Source organism: Silurus aristotelis, assembly GCF_946808225.1.
Source record: "Silurus aristotelis genome assembly, chromosome: 2".
NCBI lineage: Eukaryota > Metazoa > Chordata > Actinopteri > Siluriformes > Siluridae > Silurus > Silurus aristotelis.
The window spans coordinates 30,096,188-30,110,297 of record NC_139575.1 but is presented as its reverse complement, the minus strand read 5'-3'; the positions used below and the strand labels follow the sequence as shown (position 1 = coordinate 30,110,297).

General features: G+C 41.4%; 2 protein-coding genes across 8 annotated transcripts in view; one reads left to right on the top strand and one right to left on the bottom strand.

Moving 5' to 3' along the window:
- Positions 1-14,110, bottom strand: part of wbp4 (WW domain binding protein 4) — a 218,884-nt gene that overhangs the window by 150,782 nt on the left and 53,992 nt on the right. The gene's annotated exons all lie outside the window — the stretch shown is intronic.
- Positions 1-14,110, top strand: part of stk11ip (serine/threonine kinase 11 interacting protein) — a 74,709-nt gene that overhangs the window by 39,483 nt on the left and 21,116 nt on the right. For all 7 annotated transcript variants that reach the window (XR_014531827.1, XM_083531867.1, XM_083531866.1 and 4 more), the window contains exon 17: positions 163-358. Coding sequence is in view for 6 of the 7 variants with exons in the window: in XM_083531867.1 (XP_083387993.1) it covers positions 163-358 (196 nt within the window). In the remaining variant the exon portion in view is untranslated. The remainder of the gene's footprint in view (positions 1-162; positions 359-14,110) is intronic.

Here is a 14,110-nt window from a genome sequence, read left to right as displayed (position 1 = left end):
GGGTTGAATCCAAGATGAATGGAGATTCTTGTAAACAGGGTATAAATGGAAAATTAGGCATTTGAATTGACACCAGATCCACTGGCAGCATTTAAAAGAAAATGTAGCATTTTTGTATTATAGACAAAAGAATATACCACTATCATTTGTTGCTTTTTTCAGGTTCTGCTGGAGTTGCTTTCCAGGGTAGCAACGGAGAACGAGCGGCAGGCAGAAAAGGAAAAAACAGCAGCTATTCTGTTACAGTGTCTAAAGTGCCAAGTTGAATTTTCCCAGCCTCCATCTAAAAAAAATGCCCTGTCTAAACCAGATGTCCATCACAGATATCATGGCAAGAGAGAGAAAGAGCACACTGCTGGTAAGAGGAAGAGCAATATGTCAGAGCTTTTTATACAACCAAGAAATTTTTAGATTAAAAATTATACAACCAAGTAAAATTTAGATTTAAAAAGTACTGACTGATGAAGTAAATTACATGATTATCTAAATGATGCTATTAATGTGATACATATAAATTCTGAAATGTGTCAATATTAAAACATAAGGTTTGGGTTGCACTAGTTGGAATATACCTAGTTAAAAGTCTAGGCTGGACTTAAATTGTGCTTTTAGTCCCATGTGAAATCTTCATGTTAGACCATCTAGTAATGTACAAATAGCACCCCATATTGACAGAAAAACACAGAATTGTTGACATTGTTGCAGATTTATTAAAAAAGAAAAACTGAAATAGCACATGGTCCTAAGTATTCAGACCCTTTGCTCAGTATTTATTAGTCAGTCTGAGGTCCAGAGCACTATGGAGAAGGTTTTCGTCCAGAATATCCCTGTACTTGACCGCATTCATCTTTCCTTCGATTGCAACCAGTTGTCCTGTCCCTGCAGCTGAAAAACACCACCACAACATGACTATATTGGACAGGTGTTGAGCAGTGCCTGGTTTTCTCCACATATACCGCTTAGAATTAAGGCCAAAAAGTTCTATCTTGGTCTCATCAGACCAGAGAATCTTATTTCTTACCATCTTGGAGTCCTTCAGGTGTTTTTTAGCAAACGCCATGCAGGCTTTTATGTGTCTTGCACTGAGGAGAGGCTTTCGTCAGGCTACTCTGCCATAAAGCCCCGACTGGTGGAGGGTTGCAGTGATGGTTGACTTTCTACAACTTTCTCCCATCTCCCGACTGCATCTTTGGAGCTTAGCCACAGTCATCTTTAGGTTCTTCTTTACCTCTCTCACCAAGGCTCTTCTCCCCCGATAGCTCAGAAAGGGATCTGGTCGTCCCAAATGTCTTCCATTTAAGGAATATGGAGGCCACTATGATCTTAGGAACCTTAAGTGCAGCAGAATCTTTTTGTAGCCTTGGCCAGATCTGTGCCTTGCCACAATTTTGTCTCTGAGCTCTTCAGGCAGTTCCTTTGAACTCATGATTCTCATTTGCTCTGACATGCATTGTGATCTGTAAGGTCTTATATAGACAGGTGCGTGGCTTTCCTAATCAAGTCCAATCAGTATAATCAAACACAGCTGGACTAAAATGAAGATGTAGAACCATCTCAAGGATGATCAGAAGAAATGGATAGCACCTGAGTTAAATATGAGTATCACAGCAAAGGGTCTGAATACTTAGGACCATGTGATATTTCAGTTTTTGTTTTTTAATAAATCTGCAAAAATGTAAACAATTCTGTGTTTTTCTGTCAATATGGGGTGCTATGTGTACATTAATGAGGAAAATAAATGAATTTAAATGATTTTAGCAAATGGCTGCAATATAACAAAGAGTGAAAATTTAAAGGGGGTCTAAATACTTTCTGTACCCACTGTGTGTGTGTGTGTGTGTGTGTGTGTGTGTGTGTGTGTGTGTGTGTGTGACATATATATATATATATATATATATATATATGTGTATATATATATATATATATGTGTATATATATATATATATATATATATATATATATATATATATATATATATATATACACATACAGTGAGGAAAATAAGTATTTGAACACCCTGCTATTTTGCAAGTTCTCCCACTTAGAAATCATGGAGGGATCTGAAAGTGTCATCGTAGGTGCATGTCCACTGTGAGAGACATAATCTAAAAAAAAAAAAAAACAGAAATCACAATGTATGATTTTTTTAACTATTTATTTGTATGATACAGCTGCAAATAAGTATTTGAACACCTGAGAAAGTCAATGTTAATATTTGGTACAGTAGCCTTTGTTTGCAATTACAGACGTCAAACGTTTCCTGTAGTTTTTCACCAGGTTTGCACACACTGCAGGAGGGATTTTGGCCTACTCCTCCACACAGATCTTCTCTAGATCAGTCAGGTTTCTGGCCTGTCGCTGAGAAACACGGAGTTTGAGCTCCCTCCAAAGATTCTCTATTGAGTTTAGGTCTGGAGACTGGCTAGGCCATGCCAGAACCTTGATATGCTTCTTACAGAGCCACCCCTTGGTTATCCTGGCTGTGTGCTTCGGGTCATTGTCATGTTGGAAGACCCAGCCTCGACCCATCTTCAATGCTCTAACTGAGGGAAGGAGGTTGTTCCCCAAAATCTCGCAATACATGGCCCCGGTCATCCTCTCCTTAATACAGTGCAGTCGCCCTGTCCCATGTGCAGAAAAACACCATCAAAGCATGATGCTACCACCCCCATGCTTCACAGTAGGGATGGTGTTCTTGGGATGGTACTCATCATTCTTCTTCCTCCAAACATGTTTAGTGGAATTATGACCCAAAAGTTCTATTTTGGTCTCATCTGACCACATGACTTTCTCCCATGACTCCTCTGGATCATCCAAATGGTCATTGGCAAACTTAAGACGTGCCTGGACATGTGCTGGTTTAAGCAGGGGAACCTTCCATACCATGCATGATTTCAAACCATGACGTCTTAGTGTATTACCAACAGTAACCTTGGAAACGGTGGTCCCAGCTCTTTTCAGGTCATTGACCAGTTCCTCCCGTGTAGTTCTGGGCTGATTTCTCACCTTCCTTAGGATCATTGAGACCCCACGAGGTGAGATCTTGCATGGAGCCCCAGTCCGAGGGAGATTGACAGTCACGTTTAGCTTCTTCCATTTTCTAATGATTGCTCCAACAGTGGACCTTTTTTCACCAAGCTGCTTGGCAATTTCCCCGTAGCCCTTTCCAGCCTTGTGGAGGTGTACAATTTTGTCTCTAGTGTCTTTGGACAGCTCTTTGTTCTTAGCCATGTTAGTAGTTGGATTCTTACTGATTGTATGGGGTGGACAGGTGTCTTTATGCAGCTAACAACCTCAAACAGGTGCATCTAATTTAGGATAATAAATGTAGTGAAGGTGTACATTTTATAGGCAGACTAACAGGTCTTTGAGGGTCAGAATTCTAGCTGATAGACAGGTGTTCAAATACTTATTTGCAGCTGTATCATACAAATAAATAGTTTAAAAATCATATTTTGTGATTTCTGAATTTTTTTTTTAGATTATGTCTCTCACAGTGGACATGCACCTACGATGACAATTTCAGACCCCTCCATGATTTCTAAGTGGGAGAACTTGCAAAATAGCAGGGTGTTCAAATACTTATTTTCCTCACTGTATGTATATATATATATCACAAATGAGAATTTCATACCGGATCGGTCGAGGCCTGGGTTAACAACGACCGCCACAGGTATCGTTAGCCGACAGGGTACCGGTGGAAATTGGGCTACTGTTGGCCGAAGGAGGAGAAGGAGAGGAGGAAGGCATCTACAGAGATGGCAGGAAAAGGAGCAGTGTAGGAGAGTAGAGGTTCGGGTTGTTACTTTAAATGTTGGTACTATGACGGGTAAAGGGAGAGAGATAGCTGATATGATGGAGAGGAGAAAGGTAGATGTGTTGTGTGTTCAGGAGACCAAGTGGAAAGGGAGTAAGGCCAGGAACATTGGAGGTGGGTTTAAACTGTTTTATCATGGTGTGGATGGGAAGAGAAATGGTGTAGGGGTGATTCTGAAGGAAGCGTACAGTAAGAGTGTAGTGGAGGTGAAGAGAGTTTCTGATAGGGTGATGATCGTGAAGGTGGAAGTTGAAGGGATGATGATAAATGTCATCAGTGCCTATGCTCCACAAGTTGGCTGTGAGATGGAGGAGAAAGAAAGATTCTGGAGTGAATTAGATGAAGTGGTAGATGGTGTACCTAGGAAAGAACGATTGGTGATTGGGGCAGACTTTAATGGGCATGTAGGTGAAGGGAACAGAGGTGATGAGGAGGTGATGGGTAGGTATGGTTTTAAGGAGAGGAATGTGGAAGGGCAGATGGTGGTAGATTTTGCCAAAAGGATGGAAATGGCAGTGGTGAACACGTATTTTAAGAAGAAGGAGGATCATAGGGTGACGTATAAGAGTGGAGGAAGGTGCACACAGGTGGATTATCTTCTGTGTAGGAGATGCAACCTGAAGGAGATTGGAGACTGTAAGGTGTTGGCGGGGGACAGTGTAGCTAGACAGCATCGGATGGTGGTCTGTAGGATGGTTTTGGAGGCGAAGAAGAAGAGGAGGAAAGTAAGGTTTGAAAGAAGAATAAGATGGTGGAAACTGAAGGAGGAAGAGTGTAGTGTGAGGTTCAGGGAAGAGGTCAGACAGGGGCTTGGTGGTGGTGAAGAGGTGCCGGATGATTGGGCAACTACTGCAGGAGTGATGAGGAAGGCAGCTAGAAAAGTACTTGGTGTGACATCTGGAAATAGAAAGCAAGACAAGGAGACGTGGTGGTGGAATGAGGAAGTGCAGAAGAGCATTAGGGGAAAGAGATTGGCAAAACAGAAGTGGGATCGACAGAGTGATGAGAAAAGTAGGCAGGAGTACAAGGAGATGCGGCAGCAGGTAAAAGGGATGTGGCGAAAGCCAAGGAAAAGGCATATGAGGAACTGTATAAGAGGTTGGACACTAAGGAAGGAGAAAAGGATTTATACCAATTGGCCAAGCAGAGGGACCGAGCTGGGAAGAATATGTACTGCAAGTTAGAGCAATAAAGGATGGAGAGGGAAATGTGTTGACTAGTGAGGAGAGTGTGTTGAGAAGATGGAGGGAGTATTTTGAGCAGCTGATGAATGAGGAAAATCAGAGAGAGAGAAGGTTGGAGGATGTGGAGTTGGTGAAGCAGGATGTAGATAGGATTAGTAAGGAGGAAGTGAGAGCAGCGATTAAGAGGATGAAGAATGGAAAGTCGGTTGGACCAGATGACATACCGGTAGAAGCGTGGAGATGTTTAGGAGAGATGGCAGTGGAGTTTTTAACCAGATTGTTTAACAGGATTCTGGAAGGGGAGAGGATGCCTGAGGAATGGAGAAGGAGTGTGCTGGTACCGATCTTTAAGCATAAGGGAGATGTGCAGACCTGCAGTAACTACAGGGGAATTAAGTTGATCAGTCACACCATGAAGTTATGGGAAAGAGTAGTGGAAGCCAGGCTGAGAGAAGAGGTGACCATCTGTGAGCAACAGTATGGTTTCATGCCGAGGAAGAGCACCACAGATGCCTTATTTGCTTTGAGGATGTTGATGGAGAAGTATAGAGAAGGACAGAAGGAGCTGCATTGTGTATTTGTGGATTTAGAGAAAGCGTTTGACAGGGTGCCCGAGAGAGGAGTTGTGGTATTGTATGAGGAAGTCAGGTGTGTCAGAGAAGTATGTGAGGGTGGTGCAGGACATGTATGAGGAAAGTGTGACGGCAGTAAAGTGTGCAGTAGGTACGACAGACTGGTTCAGGGTGAAGGTTGGACTGCATCAAGGATCGGCCCTGAGCCCTTTCCTGTTTGCAGTGGTGATGGACAGGTTGACGGACGAGGTCAGACAGGAGTCTCCCTGGACTATGATGTTTGCAGATGATATTGTGATTTGTGGTGAGAGTAGAGAGCAGGTTGAGAAGAGCCTGGAGAGGTGGAGATATGCGCTGGAGAGAAGAGGAATGAAAGTCAGTAGGAGTAAGACAGAGTACATGTGTGTGAATGAGAGGGAGGGCAGTGGAGTGATGCGGTTGCAGGGAGAAGAGGTGGAGAAGGTGGAGGAGTTCAGGTACCTGGGGTCAACAGTGCAAAGTAATGGAGAGTGTGTTATGGAATTAAAGAAAAGAGTGCAGGCAGGGTGGAGTGGGTGGAGAAGAGTGACAGGAGTGATTTGTGATAGAAGAGTATCTGCAAGAATGAAAGGGAAAGTTTATAGGACTGTGGTGAGACCTGCGATGTTGTATGGATTAGAGACAGTGGCATTGAGTAAAAGACAGGAGGTGGAGCTGGAGGTAGCAGAGCTGAAGATGTTGAGGTTTTCGTTGGGAGTGACGAGGATGGACAAGATTAGAAATGAGTTTATTAGAGGGACAGCACATGTAGGATGTTGTTCGTCAGTGTAATGCAAACAACAGACAGGTGTGTGTGTGTGTGTGTGTGTGTGTGTATATATATATATTTTATATATATATATATATATATATATATATATATATATATATATATATATATATATATATATATTTAACACACACACTAGACAAAACCTGTGTATGTTTATTATTACTGAAACATAGATCATTACGTATTGTAAATGTTTTAACTTATGTAATCTGAGATTTTTTTATTTAATGTGAATTAGTTTATTTCAAATTAGACATTTCAAGCTTTCTATTCCAATATTTATGTCTGTGAGGCAAGTATTCACTGAGATTCAGGTTGTTTTATTTGTGTGTCTGTGAAGGGAGATGACAGAGACAGCAAAGAGCGCACCCTCTCTGGTTTTTTTTATTTTACAAAAGCATAGTGTTACAAGAGATTTACAGATTTAATGATGTATTGCTCTTATCTGTATAATGAAAAAAGAGAGTAATTTAAGTTCGTTTCTGCCTTATGAAGAAAAAAAATCCACAAAACATGCTGGCACCTTTGTCTACCCCAGAAAGTTTTTTTTTTAATCTGAGTAAAGAAAGGTTTTCATCAATAAATGTGTTGACGGTTTTAATTCTGCTTTTATTATATTTGTTTATTTTTTATTTAAAAAAATGGTCGAACAGAAATGCACACCGCATTAATAGCGCATTAATAAAATTGCTGCTCTTAAAATTTATTTGCATCTTGACAGTCCTAATTAATATATTAAGACAAAATGAATTTCAAAATGTGTTATCTAATGAATGTACCCAGGCTAAACATGCACCATATAGAACACAAGGAAAGAAAATATGATGATGATGATCAGGTGATCAGAAATGCCTCTGTTTTCAGTCATGTTTACATCGCTGACTCCCTCTGTCTAATCCACTTTAGCTATACTTCTTGTTGCCTTCTGCCTTGCTTATTGTTAGCTTTGTTAACTATCCTTACGTCTGTGGTATGTAATAACCAGGAAGTAAATAGGTAATAGGTTGATGGGCTGAAAACGCCACACGTTCTTTTATTAAATTTTCACAAATTTAATGAGTAAAAGTTAAATGTTGTCCGAAAAATAAAAAGCGCTAAAGTAAAGCACTGATACCAGAAAAAGCTACATAAGTACAGTAATTAAGTATTTGTACTTACATAGTTACTTTCCACCTCCGCCAATTAGTGCACCGTTTAAGCGGGCGCTGCTTTGATTCTGCTTGTGTTCATTCATTATGATTGATAATCAGTTAGAACTCCAGTTCTGGTGATGGCTAGAACAGTCGCTGGTGTCGCCAGATACTTTGGCTCATCCTTGGTAGGTTCATATCAGGACCTGTTCCTGATTGGGTAATAAGACATGGTAACCAAAGTTGTGTGAGCCCAGACAAAGACATTTCGGATATCTTATGTAGTCGCATAAGGTCATGCCACAGCATTTTAGTTAGGTTGAGGTCTGGTCTTTTACTTGGATATTACGTCGTCTTGATTCTGTTCTATTTCAGACATTCTGTTGTAGATTTGCTGGTGTGCTTGGGATCATTGTCCTGTTGCTTGGCCAAATTTCAGCCAAACTTTAGCTGTTGGAGAGATGGCCTTACATTTGACTTTAGAATATTTTTGTATAAAGAGGGCTTTATGGCAAACTTAATGACTGCAAGTTGCCCAGGACTTTTGGCTACAAACTTAAATCATCACTTCTCAACCATTGGCTTGCCAGGTGGTATAAGGTGTTTGTGCTGAAATGCTGTTTTTGGTCATCCCTGAAAGTGGCTGTGCATTATGGCGACTCATCAATACTTAAGTAGACTTTTCTGGTATCAGCACTTTACTTCACTATTCCCTAACTTTTTTGCTTCAAATCATTACATTAATCTATTTCCTTTCATTGTGCGACCTTTCATTGTGCGACTTTTTCAACCTATTACTGGTGTATCACTTCCTGGCTATCACGCACCACAGATGTATATAGGTTCACAAAGCTAACAACAAGCAAGACAGAAAGGCAACAAGAAGAGAGGGACTAACGTGTATAAGACAGAGGGAGAAAGTGATGTAAACATGACTGAGAAGAAAGACATTCTTAAACACCTAAACAACATCTTTTCTCTGCTTGTGTATGCTTATATATGGTGGATGTTTAGCCTGGATACATTCATTAGGTTACAAGATTTTAAATTAGTTTTTTATTAATATATTAATGCATAAAAAATTGATTTTAACAGGACTAATTTTACTAACGCACGATAAATGGAGCAGGCATTTCTGTTTTCCGAAGGATTCGACCATTTCTGTCCACACAGGCTGCCCAGGTGCTTGTTCAGTCTCTTGTCATTTCGAGACTGGACTACTGCAACTATCTGCTGGCAGGTCTTCGTCTGAATGCTATTCGTCCACTGCAAATAATCCAAATCGCAGCTGCACAACTTGTGTTCAATCTGCCATAGTTCTCCCACACCACCCCACTGCTGTGCTCTCTTCACTGGCTTCCAGTAGCTGCACATATCAGATTCAAAACACTGATGCTTGCCCACAAGGCCAAAAATGGACCAGCACCTCAGAGACCTCATTACAACTCGAACTTAAAATAAGAACTTAAATTACTCTGCCTTCTTTGATAGTACAGATAAGAGCTATACATCATTTGAATCTGTAAAGGGTCTACTTTTATTTGTATACGCTCATAACAAAACGTTGTGCTTTTGTAAAATAAAGAAAAGAGACAGGCTGCACTCTATCAATCGAAGTTTGACAAATGAATATACTTATATTAATAGATTGGTATGCTAAGAGTAACATTAGTCTTTTCACATAAACTGAGTTGATTAAGGAAGATGATCACTGGGCATTATATCCATAATTAATCATAGTACTTAGAATTCTTAAGTACATTTGATGGCAAATACTTTTGTACTTTTACTCAAGTAAATGTTTAAAGAAAGCCCTTTTACTGTAGTAATATTTTACCTAGGCCATCTTTGTGTAGAGCAACATTTTTAATTCTCAAATCCTCAAAGAGTTCTTTGACATGATTTGCCATTTTAAACATCCAGTGGTCAGTATGAGAGAATTGTACTCAAAGCAAATTTTAACTGCTCTAATACAAAATTGTCATGGTCTGGTCATGCAGACAAAAACATAAACAGGATGAATATAGGGCATGTTTCATGGTTACATGAAGTATAGCTTTTATCACTTTAGCTGACAGCAGTGTACTCATTTTTGTTGCAAGTTATTTTGACAATAATGGCTGCATGTTAAGTGATTTGTGGAGGACAGAAAATCTGTACTTCTATACAAGCTTCACATTAACTAGTCTAAAATATATTTAAGTTTTATTTCTATTGTAGCGAATTTAGCTCGCAAAGCAGGGTAAATATTTATAAGTAATTATAAATATTTAAGTTAAGTTGAATTGAATTGACGATAATGGAATTAACATTACACTTATTTGTCTGTTCGTCCGGCAAACAGACAGTATAATTTTATATTAATTCTATAAAAGAGGTATCTTCCTGGCCAAAAAAGATGTAACCCCCTTTTACTTTATACCGTAAATTAAATTAAAAGAGCATGTAGTTCAGACCGGATGTTGCAGGAACTTTGCATTTATGAAACGTACTCAGACATCACTTGTGAAAAATATGGTGTTTAATAAATGAGACAAACACACATAAAACTAGCTACACAAACAAGCAAAAGAAATAAAGAAACTAAAAATGAAAATAAAATAAACGAAAGTTAAAATTAGGAAAGGAGGAAAAAGAAGAAAGAGAGAAAGGAAAGAGGAGGGATGGAAATGCTTAAGCTTCAAAATTAAGTACACCCTAACTGGGAGATCGTCACAGGAATTTCAATTCACCTTAAGATTCAATAAGACTTAAAATACGCATCTAAAGTCGTTGGTAAAGGAAACTTTTATTAGCTTACTTGCATTGCGTTACTTGCATTAGCTTGTTGCACAAGAGTCCGGATGCGACAAAGAAATCTTTGGAGAGCCAGTTAGGGTGGGGTCAGATGTTCTTCCAGGTTCCTGAAGATCAGAGCAGTGGTTGTTCTTGGAAGTGAAGCTTGCCCGAAGATCTTGAAGGAAGAGGGAGTCGTTTCCAAGCCGTTTCGTACGTCTGACCAACGATTGGTGGTGTTTGTGACATTTTAAAGGTCTCGAACTCCACCCATCTTTGGGGGAACGGCAAATACTAAGGGTTGAAATTTTGGAGGGAAAAACTTCCCTTTGTTTCATGTGTTTGTGGGCATGGTTTGGACTATAAAACTTTAAAGTTTTATCTGAAGTGTATTAAGATGGTATGGCGACTTTCGTGATCCAATAAAATGTACCATTGTTTGAAAAGTAAGTTACAGATAATTTTGTGGTCATTTGTATACTAAACACGAAGAGGAATGACGGCATAACGGCAGCGGTACATTACATACATAGATCAGTAGTCAAAGTGTAACTAATGTTACTACGACATTATGTTCTGATAGAAAAAAAATGAAAACACAAAATAAAAATGCACTTTCATTAGGAAAGTGAGGAGCAGATAATTTTGTATACATTCTGACATCAGGCCTTAAAAGGACATACAGCATTAGAACAGGTATACATTAACATGCTGGGACCAGTAATTAACGTATAACGGATGTTAGTACAATGTCGTATTCTGATCAAATGAAATGCACCCTTGTCAGGAAAGTAAAGAACAGAGACTTCTAAGTCAATTAAGCCTTAATAGAAGAGACACATTAATAGAGTTACATTAATAGGATTTTTAGCGTACAACTATAAACAATAAAGGAGATACATACAAGTATAGGTTAATGTCGTGGGATGTGGAGCATCTTATTCATTTTGTTTAATTAGACAAAGGAATGCTTTATTGTATCAGTGTGTGTGTGCATGTGTATGTGTGGGTGTTGTATGGTTGAGGGTCTCTATGCGGTCAAACAGAGAACCTGCATGGGGTTTATCTCGTCTTGTGGTAGGATCCAGACCTTCTGGAGCCAGTTGTGTGTGGGTGTGTGTTTTAGGATTAGAGGATTCGTGTCTTTGGAAGGGGGAGTGTGACACTTTACGGATATACCACCCCCAATTAAAGTTTCAACTTTTGATTGAGGTGAAGATGTGTTAGGTTAAAAGGAATGCCTGGGACATGAAATCTAAATTATCTGTGCCAGACGCTACATATACCCCCTTTTGGATGTGAAGTTTCTGATGAAGGGAGACTTCGTCATCCAACAGTTAAGGTCGGCTGGTAGGTAAATCATGATGGTCAGGGAAAGAAACAAAAAAAAAAAACAACAAAAAACAAAACAGGTGAATCGTCGGGTAATGTTGACTCTTAGCTTCCCTCAGCCCTGGGTTCCTCAGGCATAGGGTTGAGTTTGGTGAGACTTATCGTTGATTCTGGTTGAGTCTCGCTCCTCCGGTGGTTGCGGTTGAAAACACGGGGAAGAGCAGCTGTGCACCTGTTCATGGATCTTTGTACTCCATTGATTTTTTTTATATATTTTTTTTTAACAGAAGTAGGGCGAGGCCTAGTTTGCAGTAGCCCCAGCCGGTCTTTCCCTGCTTATGGCCAGGTGTCTCTTGATATGATTGCGATGGACCCATTTGAGAACTGGTTCTTTCTGTCCCTGGTTTAGCCTGATTCAGTAAGCAACTGGAGAGAGTTTGTCTACAATCTTGTGCGGTCCGGTCCAATGCGGCAGGAATTCTTTGATCGCCGATGAGAGGCAGTTTGAGTCGGCTGGGTGAAGCAGTAGTACCAGACCTTATCGCCCATGTTCAGTTCCTCATGTGATGCTTTACGGTCGTAATATGTTTTTTGACCTTCAGCACTCTTTTGAAGGTGTTGTTGGGCAAATGAAAAGGTGGCATGAGCTGTGATAAGGTTGGAGTCTCCGGGTTGGTATAGCAGGTGGAGTGGCAATGTCATCTGTCGTCCAGTCATTAGTTTGAAAGGAGAGATACTGGTTGACTCCTGTGGTGTTGCCCTGATGGCCATGAGCACCAGAGGAAGTTTCATATCCCAGTCCTTTTGATTGACGGACACATATTTCCTTAACATGCTGACCACCGTCCGATTAGTTTGTTCCACTTGACCCGAGGAGATAGGGTGGTGACTGATGTGAAGTTTTGCTTGCAGGCCAGTATACCACTTGTTTCAGTGTCTCATAAGTGGCTCTTGTGCCATGATGTCCGGCACATGGTGCGTCGTGGGCATACATTAACATGACCCCCCCCTTTGGCGCTGTGGCACCACAAGCTTTGGCGCAGTGTGGTCATCAGGGGCATACCATAAAATGCCGTCTATCACGCGCAGCATGGGTTTGACATCATGTAGCCTTTTTAGGGCTGGGGAAGCGGCCAGATTAACAGCTGTGACAGGGTGGTCGGAGGGGCTAGAGAGGTGGTGAAGGATGGTCTGTATAGTGGCATCAGACGCCTGCATGTCAGCGATGTCATTTGTGCAGATTTGTGGAGCAAGCGCAAGTGGTTGTGAGGTGGGAAGTGTGGTTGATTTGAGTTCGGTGGTTGCGGGTTATGGCTGTGACAGTAGGTTTGTGTGGTCGGGTTGGTGGTGACCACAACTCGCTGTGTAGAGCACCTGCCTCGGCGAGGGTGTCTGTTTGGTCATTAAGGTCTTTGTCTGTGCCTGGTTGCCTTGAGGGACCTTTCACCTTCTTCCAGTAGATGGTCATATCATGTTTGTTTGTGATGTCCTCACATGCCTGGAACAAGTGTTGGTGTTTAACTTGTTTGTTGTTTGCTGTCTTGAAGCCGTTTTTCTTCCACCCTGGGAGGTGGCATGTGAAGCTAAGTCTGGCATAGTTGGAGTCTGTGCCAATGAGCAGGTCTCTGATGTTGTGGGCCGATGCTATCTGTAGGGCTATGAGCTGCTATCTCTGCATATTGTGAGGACTGGGGTCCCAGCCTGAAGTGTTGTGGTTGGCATGGTTTGTTGTTCACCCAGAGGACGCCTGCACCCGCTTTAAGGTTGCCCTCGTAGTTATAGGAGCATCCATCGACATAGGCTGTGGGCATGTCTTGGCACACGTTGGTTTCAAAGTACTTGTGACAGGTGGGTGGCTGCGATTGGGGCCTTTCCATATCTGCAGTCACAGTCAGTGTGTCGTCCGAGCAGCTTTGGCATGCTGCCAGGCCATTGCCCAGTGCTGACTTGTGGTTTTGGGCATATCATGTTTCCACGTTGCGCCCTTGGAGGGCCATTAGCCATGTGGCGAGGCGGACATTGGTGACCGCACCATCGCAGATGCGTTGGCTGTTAAGAAATGTGACAGGCTGGTGGCAGGTTTCTATGATCACTTTCTGGGCGCCAGTGTAGTTAGAGAATCTCTGGATGGCCCATACAGTACAGAGCAGGGCTTTTTCACAGTCCAAGTATTTGCACTCCGATGGCAAGAGTGTCTTGCTGGCGTATGGGACAACCCTTTTGTCCTGGTCATGCCACTGGTAAAGTCCAGCACTCAGACAATGGCACCTGCTCGTTCAGTTTCCTATAGTCGATGGTCAGTCGACACTTGCCGTTTGGTTTTAGGACAGGCCATATGGGGGCTGAGTAGGTACTGTTGCACAGACAGATGACACCCTTTTCGAGCATGGAGCTGATGATCTCCTGCACAGGTTCGTATGATTCAAGGGGGATCTTGTATTATTTGACAAAGGTGGGCGGAGCTCCTTGGTGCGTGGGGATACGCATCA